Source organism: Apodemus sylvaticus, chromosome 5 (assembly GCF_947179515.1).
Source record: "Apodemus sylvaticus chromosome 5, mApoSyl1.1, whole genome shotgun sequence".
NCBI lineage: Eukaryota > Metazoa > Chordata > Mammalia > Rodentia > Muridae > Apodemus > Apodemus sylvaticus.
Genome location: NC_067476.1, coordinates 49,998,071 through 50,021,184, shown reverse-complemented (window position 1 = coordinate 50,021,184; position 23,114 = coordinate 49,998,071). Strand labels below are relative to the sequence as shown.

Genomic DNA, 23,114 nt, shown 5'->3' with positions numbered 1-23,114 from the left:
GCTAGCCTCCAGTCAACAATGTGTGATAAACTAAGCCTTCCTGATTTAGAAAAAAGGAATTAGGCCTCTTGCTAAAATGTAAGAATGACCTACCTTGGAAGAGGCTCCTCCAGCCTGACTTTCATCTGTCTGAAGAGCCAGCCAGTATCTGGAATCACTTTTATCTCAAGCCAGAACCATCTAGTCAACTGCTGTGAACTCCTGACTTCAGATAGGTCATGTTTATTGTTCCAAGCTGTTAAGTTTGTTTTGTTATCATTGAGAGGGTATCACTGCTGTCAGCATAGTCTAAAATGTCTGGGCTCAAGTTCCTCTCTCTGTCTCTTTGTCTGTCCCCCCCAACCTGTGTGTGTGTGTGTGTGTGTGTGTGTTGACCTCACAAATACTGGAACTACAGGTGTACACCACTATACCTGGCTAAGCTGTTAAATTCTGAAGTAACTTGTCCAACAATAAATGACTCATACTTAAAAACAAGCAAAACATAATGTAAAAAAACAAACAAACAAAAAAAACCCCAAAAACTATACAATCCAAAGAACTAAGCTGTTAAACAATTGTTAGTGGTTAAAAACCTTTCAACATAGAAAACTCTGGGTCTGCATCAATGTTGAAGTCTACCTGCAGTTTAAGGACAGGCAGAGTAAGCTGTTGTGTTTTTCAGTAATTCTTTTGGCCCCTTTACTCTTTTTGAAACTTTTATGTGATTTTGATTTTGTTTTATGTTTTGTGCTGGGGACTGAATCTAGACCCCCAGGTGCCGAGTACACATTTTGCTACCAAGTTGCACTGTAATCCTAGTTTGTTTTATTTGTTCTGCTCAAAGCTGATTTTGTTTTGCTTCTATGTTGACAAGGCTGGCTTAGACTTCTTGGGCTCAAGTCATCAACCTGTTCTAGCTTCTCGTGTAGCAGGGACTCCAGCGAGGTGCTACATCTGGCTTGCTGGAGTTCGTGTACCTCCAGTTTCATGTCTTCTTCAATTTGTAAAGTTCTGTCATCTCATAAACTCTGCTTCCCCTCCAGTCTCCTCTCCAGGGAGTACCAATTCCCTGTTATAATGTATCTTTGTTATTCTGAATATTTGCTTCACAAACCCTCATTTCAGCTGTGCTTGCTTTGTTGGAAGAGCCCAAGTCCAAGCAGGGCATGGTTGCGCATACCTGGGAGCCTACCACTGGGAGGCTGGACACTTTCTGAGGCCAGCCTGGCCATACAGCAGGGAGACCTTATCTAAAAGAGAAAAAAAAAAAAAAAAAAAAAAAACCACCTCACTCCACCCCCAACAACAAACAAAAAACCCAACTGACACTAATTGTGGTGCACAGTAATTGTTAGTTCTAGAATTTCCACTTTTTTGCTTTGGTTTAGACGTGATCTTACTGTGTAGCTAACCTAAGCCTGGCCTTGAAGCGACAAAGCAGCTATACCAGTCTTAACCTCATTTCCCTGCCAGAGCATACCAAGCACTAGAACTCCAGGTAAATACCGCCATGCTAGAATTCCACTTTGCTTTAAATATAATTTCTTTATATATTAGTGCGCATGCATGTGGACAGATATATGTACATGTGGTACATTGGAGGTCAGAGGGCAGTGCAGACCTGGGTCTCTCTTGATCCTGAAGACTGAATGTAGCTCAGCAGGAATTGTGTGCCAAGGACCTTTACCTGATGAGCCATCTCTCCATGTCCCACAGCTTCCTTCTTCAATTTTCCAATTCTTTGCCAAAATTCTTAGACATTTCTCTGAAATCCCTAGTATCTTTAGGTCCTGAAAACAAAAATGGAATCTTGTTTTCACTCATGTCTCTTCATGAAGCTATTTTATTGAATGGCCTACAACTTATCTACAACACTTCTTACATTTGAAGACCTATATTATTATTATAACATTCCATTAAGGTGTTTTAGCAGCTGGGCAGTGGTGATGCACGCCTTTAATCCCAGCACTTGGGAGGCAGAGGCAGGTAGATTTCTGAGTTTGAGGCCAGCCTGGTCTACAGAGTGAGTTCCAAGACAGCCAGGACTATACAGAGAAACCCTGTCTCCAAAAAACCAAAAAACCAAAAAAAGAGGTGTTTTAGCAAAACCTTGCTATCACACAGGTTCTGCTTGGCTGGGTCCTGTGCTTCAAGGTCTATGCTGGACTCAGGTGGGGCTCCAGTGGGACAGGAGCCACCTCCAAAATCATATGGTGGCTGCCATCATCCTTACTAGCACAAGCACACACTCCACTAACTCTTCAGGTCACATGAAGTTGGATATAACCATAGGTAGCACCATTTAAGGCGGGCCACACATAACAAGACAGCTCCGAGTCACGTCTACATTTCCTTGGACTGCCTCGTTACCCTCGTTCTCCGAGGTAGTTAAGCAGGCATCTTGGCAGCTTGTTCAACTTCAGCTTGTCTAGACATTCTCAGGAAGTGATATGGTCTAAACTACTTGGTCAATTTATTGCAAATTAAACTTATATTTTCAGTTGTATATTTTGTTATTGGCCTTGATACAAATAATTTATAAGTAATGTGTTTACATATAAGGTGAGCTATTAAAGATCTACTTTGAATTTAGAAAAAAAACTACAGTGCAATTTTTCCCCATTACATTATACTGAATACTGGTATTTAGGCGATTAAGAAAACTGTATCGTTAGTGTGGTGATATATGCCTATAATCCCAGCATGTGGAAGCAGAAGCAGGCAGATTGTTGTAGGTTCCAGCCAGCCAGGGCTACACAGTAAGACCATGTGTCAAAAAAAAAAAAAAAAACAAAAACCAAAAAACACCAACAGAACAAAAAAGCCAGAATTAAAAACAAAACAACCAAACCAAGCCAAAACCAAAACCCTATTTTATGTATGAGTATTCATGAGTAATTATGAACCTATGGATTAGCATGGATGTATAAAAATACCTAGGATCAGCTGGTATTTTGCTAATATTCCCACATCAGTCTCTTAACTGTTGAATATTCATACAAGTTCATATTGACTGAATCGTCAAACATAAGTAACAGTTTAAATTGGCACGTTGAAGCCAGGCATGGCGGTACACACCTGTAATCCTAACACTCTGGATGCAAACAGGCAGGATCCAGAGCCTGAGATCTGTCTGGGTGACAGAGTAAGCCCATCTTGAAACAAAACACCATATATTATAGTAATTATTTATGCTACTATGATATAAACATGAAACATGTGAGGAAAATTAATATATTTTATTTCAAAAGGAAATCCCGACTGATGAAACCTAACAAGAAATACTGCTTCATGGGCTGGTTAGCTGGCTCAGCAGCGAAGGGCACTTGACACCGAGGCTGATGACCTGAGTTTGATTGCGGGACCCACACAGTGGAATGAGAGCCGACTTCCGTAAGCCGTCTTCTGACCTCCACACATATATCATGGCATGCCTCAACCCCACACAAGATGTAAAATACTGCACCCTTGTTTTAAAAACAGATTTCAGAATACTTATACATTTGAGAGCCTTTTATTCTTATGTGAAGAATGTATCGGGCTTTTTGTTGTTGAGAAAATAAAGCCAGTTTTATTTCTTGCATTTGAAGTCGTCTCCACTTGGCATCCTTAGCACACGACAGCCAACTTTACAGGGTTCCCTCTCCCGCTCTCAGATGCCTGATTAGGTTGATCTTCATGCTCAGCACAGAGCTCCTCCACCAACCTGACACACACAGGCTCATCCCAGCTGGGCTCAAGCATGCACCTGCCTAAGGCTTTGGCAGCCCTGCATGATCGCCATGCTGGGCCCTCTTGGACAAAAGCAGTCTTCACCGCTCCTGCTAGGCAGTATTAGCATCCATCACACCTCCAGCAAACATGCCTTCCTCAGTCATAGCAGCTGGCTGTGGGTGGAGCTGAACACACTTATTTGCTGACAGCAGAAGAGAGCTCATCAGCTACTTTCAACATTTGTAACTATTGCATCTATTTTTGAAATAAGAGTAAAATAAAGCCACTTTCTTCAGAAATAAAAAAAAAAGAATCTATTAACCATCCTTAGCATAGACTATGAGTTCCACATACCTCAATTATGTAACCTCAATTATGTATTTTGTTTTTCCACTTTTTCCTGGACATGTGATCACCTGTAATGAAAGCTGCATCTCCCGTCTTTGCAGTTAGAGAAGGCTCTGACCAGGTTTTGGCTGGTGGCATTCAAACAGAACTGTTCGGTACAATTGGAAAACACTCTTGAACAAAGGGTAAAAATCCTACTTCCCTGGTTCTTGCTGGTCTCAATGTCTGTTGTGAGGACTTGAGCTTTGGATATCAATTTCACACCATGGGTTAAAACCCAAAGCTGAGGCTGGTGGAGCACAAGGCGGCCTTGACATACCACCAGAATTCTGTAAAGAGGAAAACCTCTCACATTTTTAAAGATACTAATATTGGGAATTTAGTTTTATGTTGCTGAGCCTGACCTTAACTAATACACATTTCAATTGTTGGCACATCACATCTTTATTAGAAACTGTAAATGAGAAATTATTTCAACACCTGAAGACCAAACTACAATAGAAGATTCCATAGGCTCAAGATTTTGAGACATTTTGGCGAGAGTTCTATGTAAAGTATATCCTTCCCGTGGCATGGCAACATCATTTTTCTTTAAAAAAGTTACTGGGCAGACATCATTTCCACCATCGCCTATATAAACAATCCGTGTATACCTCACGCCCTTCTGTAACTGTTTAGCTACAAATTCTTCCAAAACTGTATTTTTGCAAAGATTCTTTGGGCACCTAGTGCACGAATGAGCGTGGCAATTTTTCACTGTGAGACGACCATTATTATCAAAAGACGCTGGATTGGTAAACACGTTATCAAAGACATCATGAAAAGCAGCAGCTTCTAAAACCCAGTCTATGAAGACGGAATTTGAATCCGAAATGATGATGCAGTCAAATCTGTCCTTGTTCATCCTCAGAAAGCTGAGAAGTTCTACCATCCCTGAGGTGAAGGGCAGTGACGTCACGGCCCTCTTCAGTTCATCTTCTTTTACCCCCTCATCTCTCAAATACTTAAAGACTCTGCCCATAAATTCTGTCCAAAGCCCCTTTTGATAAGAGTCTTGTAGCTCAATGGGAAGCTTTTTCTCTGGAGCACACTGTACAATCCAGGTGTCACTGTTGTCATCTATGATTGTATTGTCAAAGTCAAATACCAACAGAACTTTCATGGTTCCAGTAACAGACTTGGGTTATCCTGAAAGAGAAGAAATATTATTCCCTAAACACACTGTGTTTACATATCTATTATACTGATTTAAGAGAAGCAAATGTTAACCCGGTAAGAGCTGGGTGTGGTAGCACATGTCTGTCACCTTAGCACTTAAGAGGCTGGGGCGCAGAAGGAACAAGAGGTTGAGGCTGACCTGGCTATACAGTGAGAACTTACATATATATTATATGTATATATGTATGTATATATATATATAAACATGCTAAAACAAGGAGTAGAGATTAGTAACTTAATATGTTTTTTTGTTCTTTTCCTGAAATGGAGTCTCACTATATATACCCCTGGCTAGTCTGGAACATTCTATGTAGAACAGGCTGGCCTGGAGCTCAAGGGCAATGCACCTGCTTCTGCTTCCCAAACGCTTGAGTTAAAGGTACATGCCACCACACTAGCTCTTACTATGCATTAAAAAAAAATTAAATTTTTTTCTGCTTACATATGTTATATGTACCAAATTTGTATTTGGTGCCCACGGAGGTCAGAAGAGGTCTTTGGATCCCCTGGAACTGGGGATACTGATTGTGAATTATCATGTGGGTGCTAGAAATTGAACCTAGGTCTTCTGAAAAAGAAGTTAAGTATTCCTACCCAGTGAGCCATCTCTCCAGCTCCCAATTAAGCTTTTTTTTAAGGACCATCGCTTATTTTTCCTAAGAGAGCCACTACAGTTATTAGCTTATAATATTTCTAATAATCATCATTATTAAAGTTAAGAGGCCATAATATTCTATGGTTACTCTATATATTAACAAAAGTTCTGGCTGGGCAGTGGTGTCGCACACCTTTAATCCCAGCACTTAGGAGGCAGAGGCAGGTGGATTTCTGAGTTCGAGGCCAGCCAGGTCTACAGAGTGAGTTCCAGGACAGCCAGGACTATACAGAGAAACCCTGTCTCAAAAACAACAAAACAAAAATACCCAAAAGTTCTGAATAAATTTAAGTTTTGTATCTCTATAAAATAATTTTTAGCCGGGCGGTGGTGGTGCACGCCTGTAATCCCAGCACTCTGGGAGGCAGAGGCAGGTGGATTTCTGAGTTCGAGGCCAGCCTGGTCTACAGAGTGAGTTCCAGGACAGCCAGGGCTACACAGAGAAATTTTTTTAATTGGCTTTCAGATTGAACTTAATTTCTAAATGTCAATGTTATCACTAAATGATTATTATTTATTTTTGTTTGTTTATATGGTTTGTTTGTTTTTATAATATGAGGTTTCTCTGTGTAGTTAGTCCTGGCTATCCTGGAACTCATTTTGTAGACCCACTTGGCTCTGCCTCCTGAGTGCTGGGATAAAAGGCACATGCCACTAATGCCCAGCTCCAAGTAGGTTAATTAATTTATTTTATTTTATTTATTTATTTTTGCTTTTTTGGATTTGGTGTTTTTCGAGACAGGGTTTCTCTGTATAGCCCTGGCTGTCCTGGAACTCACCCTGTCGACCAGGCTGGCCTCAAACTCGGAAATCTGCCTGCCTCTGCCTCCCAGAGTGCTGGGATTACAGGCGTACGCCACCACTGCCTGGCCAAGTAGGTTAATTTTAACAAAAAGATGTTAAGTAAAAATACCCAGGGCTGGAGAGCTGGCTCAGTGATTAAGAACACTAGCAGCTCTTCCAAGAGTTCAATTCCCAGCAAGCACACTGTAGCTCACAACCATCTATAATGGGATCTGATGTCCTCTTCTGGCATGCAGGTGGAATGCAGATAGAACATTTATATACATAAAATAAATACATCTTTAGAAAAAAAACTTCATTAACCTTAAATACACGCTAACAAACTATAATCATGTTATAATTTTAGAAATTCTAAAAAGTAGAGTATCCAAAAATAGGAAGAAAATACAGAAGTTAGTTAAAAACAGAAAATATGATATGTAGCTAAAGTATTTTCTGGCTTATTAAGAAAACCTATTAGTAGTAGATAGAACACACATCCACATAAGCATTTTGTCTGTCACTTTATGGTATGTAGGGAATGTGTAACCTAGAGGGGAATCTCCTCTTATGTGAACTTTCTGGGTTTGATGTTACTGGTGGTGGGGGGGCGGGGTTTAAGACAGCTCAGTTTGGCGTCCAGGCTGTCCTTGAACTTATGAATTTAGATGGCATGCTATATTCTGGTACATGAGTTTTGTATTTCTAAGTATCTAATCCAGGTATCATCGGCTTCCAGAGATTTAAGTGGGAAATTCACTTTCATGTACAAATAATTCAATAAATAGCAGTGAGGCAAAACTGATGATTAGCAATCACCTAAGAACATTTCAGTTAGCTGGGCAGTGGTGGTGCACCCTTTTAATTCCAGCGGAGGCGGAGGCGGAGGCGGAGGCAGAGGCAGGCAGAATTCTGAGTTCAAGGCCAGCCTGTGTACGAGGTGAGTTCCAGGACAGCCAGGGCTACTTGAAAAATCCATGTCATAAAAAGACAGCCCCTCCCCGCAAAGAACATTTAAATTAAACATTCTGCCTCAGAGTTTCCATTCCTATGAGGAGACATAATGACCAAGGCGACTCTATAGAGTTTACATTTAATGGGGCTGGCTCACAGGTTCTGAACTTCAGTCCATTATCACCATGGTGGAAGTATGGGTGTCCAGGCAGGCATGATGCTGGAGGAGCTGAGAGCACCATATCCCATTCCATGGGCAAACAGAAGACCATCTTCTAGGCAGCCAGGAGGAAGATCACTTTCGCACCAGGCAGCACATCAAAGCCCACCCCCACAGTGAAGCACCTCCTCCAACAAGGCCACACCTCCCGATAGTATCACAAACTACCACACACACCTTATGGCGAGTGACAGTGTATGATTTTAAAAAGTTTTCTAGGGATGTATACATAGCTCTGAGGGAGAGACCTGCCTAGCATGTGTGAAGCCTCATTGTGATCTCCAGCACCATATTAAAAGAAAAATTTCCCCAAAGTAACTCATTGCTAGTTGAATAATGCCTCAAGCATAGGTTTAATTCACCACAAATTACTGAAAACTTTTAACTTTTTGTTTGTTTGAGACAGGGTTTCTCTGTGTAGCCCTGGCTGACCTGGAGCTCACTCTGTAGACCAGGCTGAGAGGAACACAAGTGAGTAACTCACGGTTAAGACTGATCTAAGAGTGTTTTTTCCTCAATTTTAGATTTTTTTTTTCTGTCTTGTAAACATATTTTTTATTAAAACAACTTACCCAAACTAGTACTTGCAGTCCAATCAATGTTACTTCAGTACAGAGCTTAGGCCACTGCAATCTTCAATTTGACAGCTGTTTGTAAATATTACTCCAGTTCTGTATGCAGAGAAATTGCTCTGATATGCAGCAAAGGAACAAAGACTTCTTAACTCCTAAAATTAACAAATATTTTAAAGGCTTAACTTTTTTTTTTTTTTTTTTTTTTTGGTTTTTCAAGACAGGGTTTCTCTGTGTAGCCCTGGCTGTGCTGGAACTCACTCTGTAGACTAGGCTGGCCTCGACCTCAGAAATCTGCCTGCCTCTGCCTCCCAAGTGCTGAGATTAAAGGCTTGTACCACTCTAAATACTACCAGGCTTTAACATTTTTTTTTCAGGGCTAGAGAGATGGCTCAGCAGGTATGAGCACGACTGCTCTTCCAAAGGTCCTGAGTTCAAACCCCAGCACCCATATGGTAGCTCACAACCATCTGTAATGAGATCCAACACCCTCTTCTAGTGTTTAAAGACAGCTACAGTGTACTCACATATAATAAATAAATCCTGAAAAAATAATTTTTTCTAATTAGATTTCTTTTCCTCATATCAAAAAAAAAAAAAACAAAAAAACAAGAAGCATGTACTGGCAGTGAAGAAACAATTTGATTATATACAGGTATTTGAAATAAATAAAAAAAAAGAAAGAATGTCATATGAAAATATTTTAACTGATTAATAAAATCACAAGTGTGAAGCCAACTGAAAATCATTTCAGTTTAGCTATGAGTGATGTACTTAAAATAAAAACCTACAAAAATTAAGAAAGTACACAGACTGACTTTTAACAATGTGAATTTACCAGGGAACTCTTCTACAAAAATTTGAAAGCCAGAGCAGCAATCTCAGCACTCAGGAGGCCTGGGCAGACATCGTGCTGCACTCTGGGACCCAGGCTCAGTTCCATGTGCAATGTGAAGAGGCCCAGTGCGCAGAGAGGACGGCGAAATGCTAGCTGAACAAGTCTAACAAGCCAAGGGTGAGCACTGCAAGACACTCTTGGTGGGAAAACCACAGTGGAGATGATTCCTAAAGGTTGTCCTCTGACTATATACCAGCACAATCAACACACACAATAACATATTTTATTAACAAGACAAAAACAGTATTCTCAGGGCTGGAGAGATGGCTTCATTGGTTAAGCGTGCATACTGCTCCAGAGAAGCACCCAAGTGTTTAGTTCTTAGAGCCCACGTCTGGTGGGACAATTCTAGCTCCAGGGAACTTAATGTCTCTAGATTCTATGGCTCACAAAGACTAAGGGGCTGGAGAGGTGGCTCTGTGGTTAAGAGCGCATACCGCTTTTGTTGAAGATCCAAGTTTGAGTGACTTATCACCACCTGTAACTCAGTCTCCAGGGGATCTGACAGCTCTAGCGTCTTCAGGCACCTTCAATCAAGCACACTCGCCCTCACACAAATACATATACAAACATGCACACAACTAAGTATAATACACATAACATGGTTTATGGACACTGGCTGGGTCTTAATGAGTGGTTTAATCGTCATTTGTAGCTTTTCTTCTGATTTTGTTTTTTTTTTAAAGATTTACTTTAATGTATGAGTACACTGTAGCTGCGGTGGTTGTGAGCCATCCTATGGTTGCCGAGAATTGAACTCAGGACCTCTGCTTGCTCTGGCTCAAAGATTTATTATTCTATGTAAGTACACTGTAGCTGTTGTCTTCAGACACCCCAGAAGAGGGGGTCAGACCCCATTACAGATGGTTGTGAGCCACCATGTGGTTTCTGGGATTTGCACTCAGGACCTCCAGAAGAGCAGTCAGTGCTCTTAACCACTGAGCCACCTCTCCAGCTCCAATTTTGTTTTAAATATATTTCAATAGTCATTTAAATTCTGTTTCCAATTAGGGTGCAAATACTACTATCTTCAATTTACAACAAAAACAAGGGCTACAAGGTGGAAAACAAATAACTAGTTCTAGACTAACTTGTATGGAAAGGCTGTAGGTTACAGTTGCAATCAGGAGTTTCAAGTCAAATATGAGACCCTATTTCAAATATAAGCCCTATTAGAAAGCTATTTTATGAGGTTCACTACTTGTAACTAATTTAATAAAATGCCTGAGGATTTTCAGTGAGAGACGTCTACACAGCTTGTCTTCTAAATTATGTGTACTCAGTGCCCCAGCTGCTTCAAGGATGTCTCTCCTCCAGTGAACAGGTTAGAGGCACCCAGGATGTGCCTTGTGATGAGGTCCCTCAGCTCAGAGTTTCTGTCCTATGATGGAACACACGTCACACATCCACCTAACCTTCTTGCTTACTCCCCATTATCCTGTGGGAAGAGGGACTTAGGAACAAAAAAGGCAAAATTTACTGGTGATGCAGCTAGCACTGTGTAATCCACTCATGCCTCACTAGGCGGCGGTGTGGTCTCTCACAAACTATGCAAGTGGCTGTTGGCCTTGCAAATACAGTACAATCCCTGACCTTTCCAGTCCAGGTGAGCTTTCAACTCACTAGGACAAGTACACAGACTTCTGTCTCCAGAGATTTTTATTAGTCCTTCCATACTTACCAGCATTATTACAGAGGAACATCTCTGATAGGAAACCTGAAGAGAGATAGCAACAACTATGTATTAGAATGTTCATTATTGAAAATCTCGCTTACTTTCATTTTGACGAAAGACAAATTTTGCTTAGTCCATAGCACCAACAATTTAGTATTGAAATAGGTTGTACATCGCTGTGTCGAGAGCCTCTTTTGAGATCAAGTACCACTCCACTTTTTGTGTCCCCAAGCACTCTAATTACAAATTTATTTACCAAGCCGTTTAATATATGTTAAAGGTATTAACGTGAATGTTCCGGGGACAACATTCAAGTTTTTAATACTCCTATGTAACAATTGACAGGGTCTCATCTAGCCCTGACTGTGCCTCACAAACCAAATCATTTAAAAACACCTTTTATGTCCCTTAATCCTTGTGGTTCTGTGGTCAAAGGGCTGTCGTTCACCTCAGCCAGCGAGGCGCAGTGCAGAAGCTCACACCCAGCCTGGGCCTCGACTCGCACACCGGCCGGTTCCAAACTAGCGCAGCGTATGAGAAGAAAAGCGGCACTGGCCGAGCAGGCCCGAGGGCTCCTCACTGACCCAGGCCTGGGTCGCAGCCTGCCGCCAGCATCCGTTCCAGCGTCGGCCGGTTGGCTCTCGTGCCTTACGTAAACGCCGAACTGCTAGCGCTGCGGCTCGCCCACCGCTCGGCACCGCGCACGCGCACACCCTTGCTTCGAGCCTCGGTTCAGCTGCGGGCAGGGCTCCTTCCTGGTTCCTGGATGGCGATAACGTCACTTCCGGCGTGGTTGCTAAACAACCAAATGGTTTAGCTACCACTCGATTGCAGGCTTCAGGTTGGGTGTAGTCTCACCTGCTCTGGACTCGCGGGGCTCAGCTTGTTAAAGATGCAGGTGCGCTTTGGACGGCGCTCCGGGCAGGCGAAGGAAAGCCCAGGTGAGCTGTCTTGGCCGGAGCCGGAGCTGGGATTGTTTCTAGAACCCCAGCACAGGGTGACAAAGTGCGGGCTTCGGTTGCCTTTTGAAATGGGCTTTACCTAGTCGAAAGCATTCCCAGCAAGCATCCTTGGAAGTTAGGCGTGTTGGCCTTCAGGTGAATGAGTGGAAAAAGGAAAGAGGACTATGGGAGCTTAGTAGTAGAAAGTTTACAGGAATAGGAGTAGAAAAAGCAGAAAGTTAGAATCTTACCCCAGCCGTAGCTAGTTGACTCAGGGAACGCTTAAGCTTTGCAACACGGAATACATTTTGGAATGCCGTTTAGAAATGTTATTGACCTATCAAAATCTTTATTCTGTTGCAGACCTGCTGAGTAGTCTTTTCTAAAGCTCAAGGGAATACCTCAGTTCTTTCCATGCCACAGTTAAAACTCTCCCCTAGTCAATATTTTGATAATGTAAAAAATATGGTAATAAGGCAATTAAGGTGACCTAAGATTTGATTTTTTTTTTCAAAGATGTGAGCAAGTAGGACTTCTAAAAACAAAATATTTAACTACAACCACAAGTTTAATTGTTGTCATGGTAACTAATAGAGTCTTGGACATTTGAACTATCTTCATATTTTGCTTGAGCTCTGTAGCATTAACACTCCCACACCCACCCTGCACCCTAGGACAGACGCAATCTCATCAGTGGGAATATTAGGAAATTTGATTCACACACAAGGATACTGTAAAAGTATTTTTTTAAAATATTTTTTATAATATTTATTTATTTATTATATGTAAGTACACTGTAGCTGTCTTCAGCTGCCATTAGAGGGTGTCAGATCTCTTTACGGATGGTTGTGAGCCACCGTGTGGATGCTGGGATTTGAACTCATGACCTTTGGAAGAGCAGTCGGTGCTCTTACCAGCTGAGCCACCTCTCCAGCCCGTAAAAGTAATTTTTTAAAAAAGATTTATTTATTGATTATATGTAAGTACACTGTAGCTGTCTTCAGACACACCAGAAGAGGGCATCAGATCTCATTACAGATGGTTGTGAGCCACCATGTGGTTGCTGGGATTTGAACTCAGGACTTTATTTCCGAAGCAGTCACCATAGACTTCAGGTTGGGTTGATTAGCACCATCATATGATGTTCACTGTTCCAGATTCTTCCTTTGCTTCTTGTTTGCATTTCATACCAGAAGTATTATCCCAGCTGGCTCCTCTTGGGATCATGGAGTGGCCCCCTTATCCGTCTCTTATACTTTGTTGTGCATGTGGATCTTGAAAGTCGCTAAAGTATCTCTCCCAAAACAAAGAAGAGCTTTTTGTTCTGTGTCTTTGATTAACATTAGAGAAATAATTGTTGGCTGTTGCTGGACATATTAAAAAAGAAATGGCAAGCTTCCAGCACTACTACCAGGCACTGGTGACGGTGCCCCGGTGGCCTGGCCAGCCATGTACTGGTGCACAATGGCCTACCTATTTTTATCTCATGGAGTCTCTGACTCAGAACTTCACAATCTCGCCACCCAACTTGCTAGCTTTCTTCTGGTGGGTCGCTACCACACCGGCCCCATGCTTCAAAACCCCTACAACCTTTGTGGAGCACCTCAGGCAAACCCATGCTTTGCTGCCGTACCTTTCTCTCTTGAACCCAGAGGAGCCACCACATGAAGGAAAACAACACAAACTTAGGTGAGAAAAGATGGTAACTCAATCTCTGGGCGCAGCAACTAAAACCTAACCTTGTAAGCCTTATCAAATCTAAATCCTCCAGTGGCATATCCTAACGGATCCACCATTGAAACCATGAGGCGCTCATAGCTACATCTTGTCCTCACGGCATTCCTGTTCATAAAGGCCTAACTCTCTCCTGCTTCCTCTCTTCATCTTTCCAACACATAAGTCCCGCCTACTCGCCTAGTGATTGGCTCCTTTATTCATTAGGGGATTGACTCACATGAAGTCACCTAAGTAAGTGACTCACTCCTTGTTTGCAGCTTGTCCCTGGAGAGCAGAGTTAGCATCAAAATACAAACAGCACCAGGCCCAGCCACAACAGTTGGCAAGGGAGATATCTGTATAGTCAAACTAGACCTGGCTGAAGACTGTAGTTGGTTCTTCAAGTTGGTTCTTCTCGATGGGAAAGAAGTTGTATAGAGTCCTTCACAGTGCCTGCAAATGCAACAGATGGATGTTTCTAAAAATATCTACCTTTGAAATGACACATTTAACTATGAAAATGCTTTTATTAAACTTATTGGTAGAGTCATTGTTGATCACAGCCTGTAAGAGGAAGGTGGCAATGATCCAGGGGAAATCAGGGTCCCCTTTGGGAATTCTCAGTTTCAGTAAAAGAATTTAAGAATGGACTCAAATAGAAGCTCAAGAACAATTTTATTAAAAAGGAAAACTGCAGGGCAGGTAAGCTGCGAAAGCTCAGTTGCTGTCTCGAGGAGGAGAGAAAGGAAGAGCTGTGTCAGTTAAACTGGCGCAGAAGTCAGACATGGCAGACAAGCCGCTCGCTGTGTGTTGAGGAGAGAAACATTAGGACAATGGCTCTGAATCTCCCTAACTCTGTGGCCCTTTATTACAGTTCTTATGCTGTGGTGACCCCCCCACCATAAAATTAGTTTCTGTGCTACTTCATGATTATGCTTTTATGAATTATACTGTAAATATCTGTGTTTTCCAATGGTCTTAGGCGACCCTCACTCAACCCTGAAGGGGCCGAGATGCACAGGTTGAGAAGCACTGCTTTAGAGTAAGCATGCAGTCAGAAATGCTGGGGGAAACCTCAAAGTGTTAAGAAAAGCTTGCTAGCCGGGCAGTGGTGGCTCATGCCTTTAATCCCAGCACTTGGGAGGCAGAGACAGGCAGATTTCTAAGTTTGAGGCCAGCCTGGTCAACAGAGTGAGTTCCAGGACAGCCAGGGCTATATAGAGAAACCCTGTCCCCAAAAAAACAAAACAAAAGCAACAACAACAACAACAAAAGCTTGCTAAGGAGAGAGAGGAGAAAAGGAGAATACACTTCTCTGATCAGTTCAGAAGAGTAAAGAGACAACATATTACAAGGCTGTGCCCCATAAGGTTCTGCATTGGGGCAGGGATTCCGGGAAAGAGTACAAAGCAATAAAATCATGCATATAACAATATGAGTGAAACCCAATTCTTTTGAGTAAAATCTGTAATAGTAGATGCGTGGTGGCCTAATAGAGCCTCAGGAGGGATGACAAGCAGTAAAACAGGGTGTGGGAACTGTTGGTGTCCTGTGGCCACTATCTGAACTGTAATGGTGGTTTTGGGGGCATATATTTGTCCAATTTAATGAAACAGATTTTATAAAAGAGCTAATTCTGCCTATCTCATCAGCATGGCTGAAAAGGACTTCAAGAGTGGACCCTGACTGAGACAACGAGCTTGAATCCCAATCCCAACTGGCATGTTTGGTCTCTCCCCAGGCTGTAGACCTCACTCTCCTGATTAGGAGTGTTTTCACCAAGATTCCACAAAGTTAAATGTCTTGCCCAAGTTTACACACAAAGGAAATCACCAAAGATTTGATCATATCACTCTGATTTCATAAAGTCTTATATTATCTCCCTCAGCCAATCTTAAGTTACACCTTTGAGGCAATTTTCAGATACCACTCCACTCCAGACATTTCTGGAAAAAAAATCATGTGAACTCTTCCTGGAAAGGTATTTAATAATTATGTTTTGAATGCATTAGGAATGGATTACCTTGAAAAAGAAGAGATTCCCTATCCACCTCTCCTACCTAGCAAGGTAGATCTCCAGCAGATCACCATCATCCCACATGCAGAGTGGGAAAGGATCCGGGACAGCCTCCACAGGCTGACAAGAGAAGCAGCAGTCCTCCGTGCAGAAAGAACAGCGAAGAAAAACATGCACACGCAATCCCAAGAGCTGGTGAAACACTGGACTAACACCTACGCAGTAAGTCCAGCCTTCCAGAACCCACATGCTTTGAACAGTAACTGTTGCTTCTGAATAGTGCCTTATACCTTGTATAGATAATTCTGTGTTCAAACTGTCATAAATAGAATAACACACATTTTAAAGATCTTTAAGCAACATACCATCAATGATTCAATTAAGGTGGACATTTTGTGAAAACGTTGTCATGTATGTGCCTCCAAAGCCATCATTACAGGTAAGATAATGAACATACTCATCACCTAAAAGCTTGGCTCCTTGTCACTCCTCCTTAGAAATGCATAGGTCACCACTACTATTTATTATTATAGGCTTTATTCTCCCCTTTGAGAGTTATATATACTCTCTGTATTGCTGAGTAGTAGTCCAGTGTTTGGTACACTTCAGTTATTTAACTGCTCACTTGATGGTATGACATCAACCAAATGTTGACATCTGGGTTGTTTCCGTCTTTTGACTAGTATAAATATAGTTGCTGTAAACATTCATATAAGTCTGTCTATGGACATATATTCCCATTTCTCTTGAGTAGATATTTTAACATGAATATGTATAATGAAATCATAATCACTGTATATATAGTGTTGCAAGTGAGTTAAAGGTGGCTGGAGAGACGGCTCAACAGCCATCATCCCTCTTTCAGAGAATTGCATTCAGTTTTCAGGACTCACAGTGAGCAGCTCACCATCATCTGTAACATCAGCTCCAGGAGATCTTACACCCTCTTCTGGCCTCTTGGGACACCTGCACACATGTACACACACACACACACACACACACACACACACAGATATAAATCTTTTTTGTTGTTGTTGTTTTGTTGTTGTTGTTGTTTTGGATTTGTTTTTTTTTTTCTCTGTATAGCCCTGGCTGTTCTGGAACTCACTCTGTAGACCAGGCTGGCCTCGAACTCAGAAATCTGCCTGCCTCTGACTCCCAGAGTGCTGGAATTATGGGCATGTGCCACCACCGCCCAGCTTACAAATATAAATCTTTAAAAAATAAACTTTGTAAGAAATTCCCAAAATGTTTCACAAAGCTGTTGTGATTTTATATTCCCCATCTCACCAGCAGGATGAGTGTTCTGTGGCTTCTGTATTCTTATCAATAGTTAGGATGGTTAGTCTTTCCCATTACAGACTTTGTAATGGGTGTGAATATTTCCATATGGCTTGAATTTGTTTGAGCTTTACTAATCACAAATGTTAAATATTTTAAAGTTAATGTTTACTGTACACCTTTGTATCGTGCACACGTGGAGGTCAGAGGACACCTTGTGGGAGTCCTTTCTTTCTCCACCATGTGGGTTCTTGGAATCTAACTCCTGATGCCCATCTTGGTGGCAGTGCTTTCTCCCGGCTCTTCTAGTTAGTGTTCGCTGTCAATGTGACCGAGCCTGGAGTCACCTGGAAAGTCTCAGCTGAGTGCTGGTCTCCATCAGGTTGCTCTGTGAGCATGTCTGTGAGGGATTGTCTTGGCTGCTGTAGGAGGGCCCAGCCTATACTGGATGTGACACTGTCCCTAGGCGGGTGGTCCTGGACCATAGAAGGAAGCATGGTCCCTGAACTTGAGCCTGGACAAGCCAGAGGGTGAGCCAGTGAGTGGGGTCCCTCCATAATGTCTACTTCAGGATCGACTTTGAGTTCCTGTCATAACTTCCCTCAGCAATGGATCGTGACCTTAAAGTATAAACCAAATAAATCCTTTCCTCACCCAAGTTGCTTTTGGCCAAAGTGTTTTTATCACAGCAGTGGAAAGGAGACCAGACTAAACATCTTTTGATGATCTTGCTTTCCACCTCTTCAAATTTTCATGATGAGATTTTTTTTCTTGTATTGATTTTAGAGATCTTTAAAAGCATATTCTAAAGATAACTGTGGGCATATCCTTATAATCCAAATACTCAGGAAGTCCAGACGGACCCTAGGTTCAAGGCCAACCTGGACTGCATAGTGAGTTCAAGGCGGGTCTCGTCAAAGTATCAAGACCTTGCCTCAAAACACAAAACAACAAAAGAACTGTAACCAAAGCAGGGCTAGGACTGTAGGACAGCTGGTAGAGTGCCTGTTAGCAGGGAGCCCTGAATCTGTAACCCATTTTAAGCTGGGCATGGCGGTCCATACCTATAATCCCAACATTGGAGATGGCAAAAGGAGAACAAAAAGTTCAAGTCATCTTGGACTATGAAGTGAGTTTAAGGCTATGACACCACTGCCGGCACCCTACAGCTGGATCTTTTTTTTTTGGTTTTTTTTTTTTGGTTTTTTTTTTTGTTTTTCAAGACAGGGTTTCTCTGTGTAGCCCTGACTGTCCTGGAACTCACTCTGTAGAACAGGCTGGCCTTGAACTCAGAAATCCGCCTGCCTCTGCCTCCCAAGTGCTGGATTAAAGGCGTGCACCACCACTGCCTGGCAACCTTGTCTATTAAAAGACAAGATTTTTTTGTTGTTGTTGTTTTTGCTTTTTGAGATTTCTTTATACTGTTGACAGTGAACCCTGTCTTAGGGTTTCTGTTGCTGTGAAGACACTCTATGACCATGGCAACTCTTATAAAGGAAAATATTTAATTGGGGCTGGCTTATAGTTTCAGAGGTTTAGTCTATTATCAAACATCACAGTGTGCAGGCAGATGTGGTGCTGGAGAAGGACCTGAGAGTTAATACAGTTGGATCCACAGCTAGCAGAAGGAGACTGTGTGTCACATTAGGTGTAGCTTGAGCATACAAGACCTCAAAACCTGCCCCCACAGTGACACGCCTCCTCCAACAAGGCCACACCTCCTAATAGTGTCACTCCCTATGGGCCGAGCATTTAAACACATGACCCTTTGGGGGCCATTCCTGTTCAAACCACCTCAACCTCAGTCTCAAGTGAACCTCTTGCCTCTGTTTCTATCTTCAGAGTAGCTGGAGTTACAAGTAGATACTGCAGTGACTGGTCAATAGAAAAGTTTTTAATCTCAGTGAAGTCTTAGGATTGGAGAGAGAAATTCATTACATACTCCATCAATAGTTTTGGATTTCAAATCATGTAAATGTACTACCCATCTAAAAAATTAAATTAAAAACTAGTTCAGTGCTGGAGAGATGGCTAAGTGGGTTAAGAGCACTAACTGCTCTTCCAGAAGATCTGGGTTTGATTTCCAGCAGCCACATAACAGGTCACAGTGCTCTGTAACTACAGTCCCAGAGTGTCCAACAACCTCTTCTGGCCTCCTCAGGCACCAGGCAAGCATGTGATGCACAGACATGCATACAGACAAAGCAGCCATGCACATAGACTAATTAAACACTATTTAAAAATTAATTCAAAGTCTGTATATGTTCATGTTTACTAATGAATTATGCAAACAATAAAATTCATAATGAAATTTAAGTGATCATACATTGTTATTAACTTATGAGTCAATTAAATTGAAAACAAAAGATTGCTTTTGTGTTGGGGTTTGACAACAGGGCCCTGGGTTTGATTCCCAGCACTGAAAAGGAAGGAGAGAGAGATTATTTTGTCTTTTCACAGGGAATGAAAGAACAGAAACTTAAAGCCAAGCAAAAACGTGATGAAGAGATTGAGGCTGAAAGGCAAATTCTTGATCTGGAGGAAGAAATATACAAACAAGGAGAAAGAAAGAAGGCCATCGAAAGTGCAAAGCAGTATCAGTTTTACCAGACAGAGAGAGTGAAACACTTTCATGTACTAGCTGGCTTCTCTTCTATTTATTATATTTATCATGCATAGTTAACAGTTTTCTCTATATAATTATATACAGTTTTCTTAAAATAGTGTGATTTTTTTGTAGTCAGGACTTCTTCTCAGTAGAGTTATGAAAGAGCGTGATGTCCAGATTCAGTACAAAAAGAATGCAGTAAAATCAGATAAAAAATGGGAGGAACAAGTAAAACTCAATGATGAAAAAGCTTTTAAAGAAGACCAAGAGAATGCAGAAAAACGGCGCAGAGAAAGAATAGCTCTCGCCAACGATCATCTGAAACAGTATGTATACATCAGTGAGCTTTCATGTGTCTTTCTCATAACAGACATAGATTTTCCTCTGATTTTGAAATCAGTGTGGGCTAAAAACATGGTAGAATACAAAAAAAAAAAAAAAACCAAAAAACCAACAAACAAACAAAAAACAACCAAAGATTAAAACTATTAGAGAAAACTGTGGTGGGTGATACATTTGTAACCATTGATATACATTCATAGCACTAGGGGAGGCTGTGGCAGGGAAATCAAGAATTAGAGGTCAGTGTGGTCTACATAACAAGACCCTATCTCAAAAGACAAGACAAAGACTATCAAGGTGGCTCCTGGGTAAAGGCATGTGCCACACAAGCTTGACATGAGTTCAGTCCCTGGAAAGGAAGAGCTGACTCCACAAAGTTGCCCTCTATCCTTCACAAGTGCACAACTGCACAGTCGTCACACAGTGGCATGCACATATACACACATGCCCACTAAGTGCTTAAGAGCTGACTGGGCGTGATTCTTAGTGCCCACATGGCTGCCCACAATCGTCTGTAGCCCCAGTTCCAGGCACGCCAACATCTTCTGCCTCCCATGGGCATGTAGTGCACATATGTACATGCAGGCAGAACGTTAGAACATTCATACCATAAAATAAGTAAACATTTAAAAAATGTAATACCAGGTACTACCCAGGATTTACCTTATGATGGTGCAAAATCCATCTACATGTTCTTTAGCTTTCCTTCAAAGGATAGAGCTGAACTTGTTTCTACTGTCTGGAGGACAGGCTACACATATTAGCTCGTGGCCACTGAGCAGAATGTGACAGAGTGGTTGTGACATTTCAGATTAGGATCTCAAAGATATCTGGCTTCTTCCTTGCTTATCCCTTGGAGAGCTTACTGGGAAACCTGACTTCTATCTCGCAAGATACTAACTAAACCAGGTCTATGGAAGGAACAGGTAGCAGAAAACTGCAAGTGTGTGACAGAGGGTTTTCTACCCTTAGTGAAGTCTTGACAGCACTACAGCCCCAGCCGACAGCTTGATGCAGTCTCTTCATAGCCACCCGTCTAAGCCTCTCCTCATCCTGCACGCCTGGAAAAGTATGACATACACCAACATCATAACCAGTGTCCAGGCACCAGACGTCTGCAGGCAGGCTAATCACCTTTGGAGCTGTCTAGTACTAGAGTCTGCCTCACACTCGCGTCCTGAAGATGAGGCAAATAAGGAACTGTGGAGACACAGTTCTCCAAGTAGAGCAATTTTAACCAAGAAATAAAAACTACCTATTCAAAGACAGACAAGTATCTATTGATGATACATGTTTCTCATTCCTTCTGCAGGTAGTTCATTTCTATGGAAGAACCTCATAGACCTTGTTCAAGGAAATTTTACTGCTGGGCTTGGTGGCACACACCTTTGATTCCCAGTACTTGGGAGGCAGAGACAGTAAGATCTCTGAGTTTGAGTCCAGCCTGGTCTATATAGAGAGTTCCAGACCAGCCAAGGCTACATAGTAAGACTCTGTCTTACATTTTTTTGACTGATTATTTTTGCACCCTATTGGCTCTGCAGCACTCTCCCCTGGTTAAGTTCCTTTATGAGAAGTATAGAAAGAGAGGAAAGGGCCAACACAGTTTTATCCATCTTAGAGATCTCAACCACTTCTTTGAGCTTACCCAGCTGCCTCCAAGAGATCTCCATTATAGTCTCATAGGTACCTCGCAGATGATTATGGATTTTTTTACAGCTGCAGTGGGCTGCCCAGGGGCACCCATATCTGCCCACTTCAAACCAGAAATCCCACTGTCCACCTTGACCCCTCAACTTCTATATGTCCCACAACAAATCTATCAGCAATTCGTGGTCATTTGTTTGACTCCAAAAGAAGTCTTGAACTCACAGCCATCCTCTCAGGCCCAGATGCCCCCACCTATTTCATGGATTATTGCATCGGCTCTTGACCAACCCCACCCTCTCTTGTTCCCCATTCCCTTTGCTAGTCATCATCTACGCCATTCCACCAAAACGAAAAGCAGCCGAATTACTCTGCTAGTTTTGGTGCTGCAGTAGCTTTCTAGCCATTTAAAGTAAAATGAGGACTTGACCCCGTGGAGTCTCTGCTCGTCTCAAGCTTCTCCCTACCACGTGTCCATCGCCTGATCATCCTGACACAGCCCTTCCTTTCCAGGGCCTTGAGCACCTGCTAACACACTGCTTTTTCTTTCCAGAATTTACTTCCCTGTTCTTTCTCTGTGGTCTTCTTACCCTCTCAGGGAGGCCGTGCATCTCTTGGTGTGCAGCTCAGTCAGGAGAGGGCTGTATGACTCCATTGTTACTCTTTTTCTTGGTCTCTTTCCTTTCTCTTGTGTTTTCTTTCTTTCTCTCCTTCCTCATTTTTTTGTTTTATTTTGGTTTTTGGTTTCTTTGTTTTTTTAAGACAGGACTTTTTTGTGTGTAGTCTGAACTCACTTTGTAGAACAGGCTGGCCTCAAACTCATAGAGATCCACCTGCCTCTGTCTCCCGAGGGCTGGGATTAAAAGTGTGTACACCACCACTGCCTGGCTGTGTCTTGCTTTCTTTGTGACATGTCACAGTGTTTGGTTGTAATCCCTAACTCTAATGTCAGCTCCTTGATGGCTGTTTCATCATTGAGGTAGGGCTTCAGTTAATTGCTGTTAGATAATTGAGTAAGGGACTGAGGATTACAGAGGGACTCAGGCCTCCAGCACAGGCAACTGCAAAGATGGTGCTGTTCACCAAAATGAGACCACAAGGATCCACCTAGAAGAGGAAGGTGATGGATTTGGCTTTGCACATACTGAATGTAAGATGGCTGTGGAATTAGTCTATCACTGATGCTTGCTGGATTGTCCTATAAGGACCAAACTTTCCTGATGTGATAAAAATCTATCTATCTCTCTATCTATATCTATCTATCTATCTATCTATCTATCTATCTATCTATCTATCTATCTTTGAGACAAGGTAGCTCTGACTGACCTGGCACAAACTCCATAGACTAGGCTGACCTTGAATCAGAGATCCTCCTGCCTCTGCCATTCTGTCTCTGCCTGCTGAATTAAAGGCATGTATTACCTCGCCCAGCCTTTCCATTGCTTTTATAGAACTATTGAGAGCATGGGTGAGCTTGAGAGAAGTCAGATTTCTATCAGCGCAACTTGGGACAGTGAGAATGTGACCCTTCTTTAACATGGTT

At 42.1% G+C, this 23,114-nt stretch overlaps 2 protein-coding genes across 5 annotated transcripts in view; one reads left to right on the top strand and one right to left on the bottom strand.

Annotated features, from left to right (window-relative positions):
* Positions 1-3,202: 3,202 nt before the first annotated feature.
* On the bottom strand, positions 3,203-11,762 carry Phospho2 (phosphatase, orphan 2). Of its 4 annotated transcripts, none has more exons than XM_052182642.1 (4): positions 11,416-11,761; positions 11,026-11,061; positions 8,447-8,601; positions 3,203-5,232 (listed from the first exon to the last, which is right to left on the bottom strand). In XM_052182642.1, the coding sequence occupies exon 4, from the start codon at positions 5,204-5,206 to the stop codon at positions 4,481-4,483; it is 726 nt and encodes a 241-aa protein (XP_052038602.1). In that variant the 5' UTR covers positions 5,207-5,232; positions 8,447-8,601; positions 11,026-11,061; positions 11,416-11,761; the 3' UTR covers positions 3,203-4,480. The 4 variants fall into 4 exon arrangements, with proteins under 4 accessions (XP_052038602.1, XP_052038603.1, XP_052038604.1 ...); XM_052182643.1 differs by having other exon boundaries at positions 11,468-11,761; XM_052182644.1 differs by lacking the exon at positions 8,447-8,601 and having other exon boundaries at positions 11,416-11,762.
* A 56-nt stretch (positions 11,763-11,818) lies between these two features.
* Positions 11,819-23,114, top strand: part of Cfap210 (cilia and flagella associated protein 210) — a 30,503-nt gene continuing 19,207 nt past the window's right edge. Inside the window, exons 1-4 of the mRNA XM_052182641.1 lie at positions 11,819-11,960; positions 15,689-15,915; positions 19,435-19,608; positions 19,715-19,908. Coding sequence (XP_052038601.1) covers positions 11,912-11,960; positions 15,689-15,915; positions 19,435-19,608; positions 19,715-19,908 — 644 coding nt within the window. The 5' untranslated portion in view covers positions 11,819-11,911. The remainder of the gene's footprint in view (positions 11,961-15,688; positions 15,916-19,434; positions 19,609-19,714; positions 19,909-23,114) is intronic.

Coding starts and splice junctions, on each gene's coding strand:
- Phospho2 (XM_052182644.1), bottom strand. CDS start 5,206: ATGAAAGTTCTGTTGGTATTTGACTTTGACAATACAATCATAGATGAC.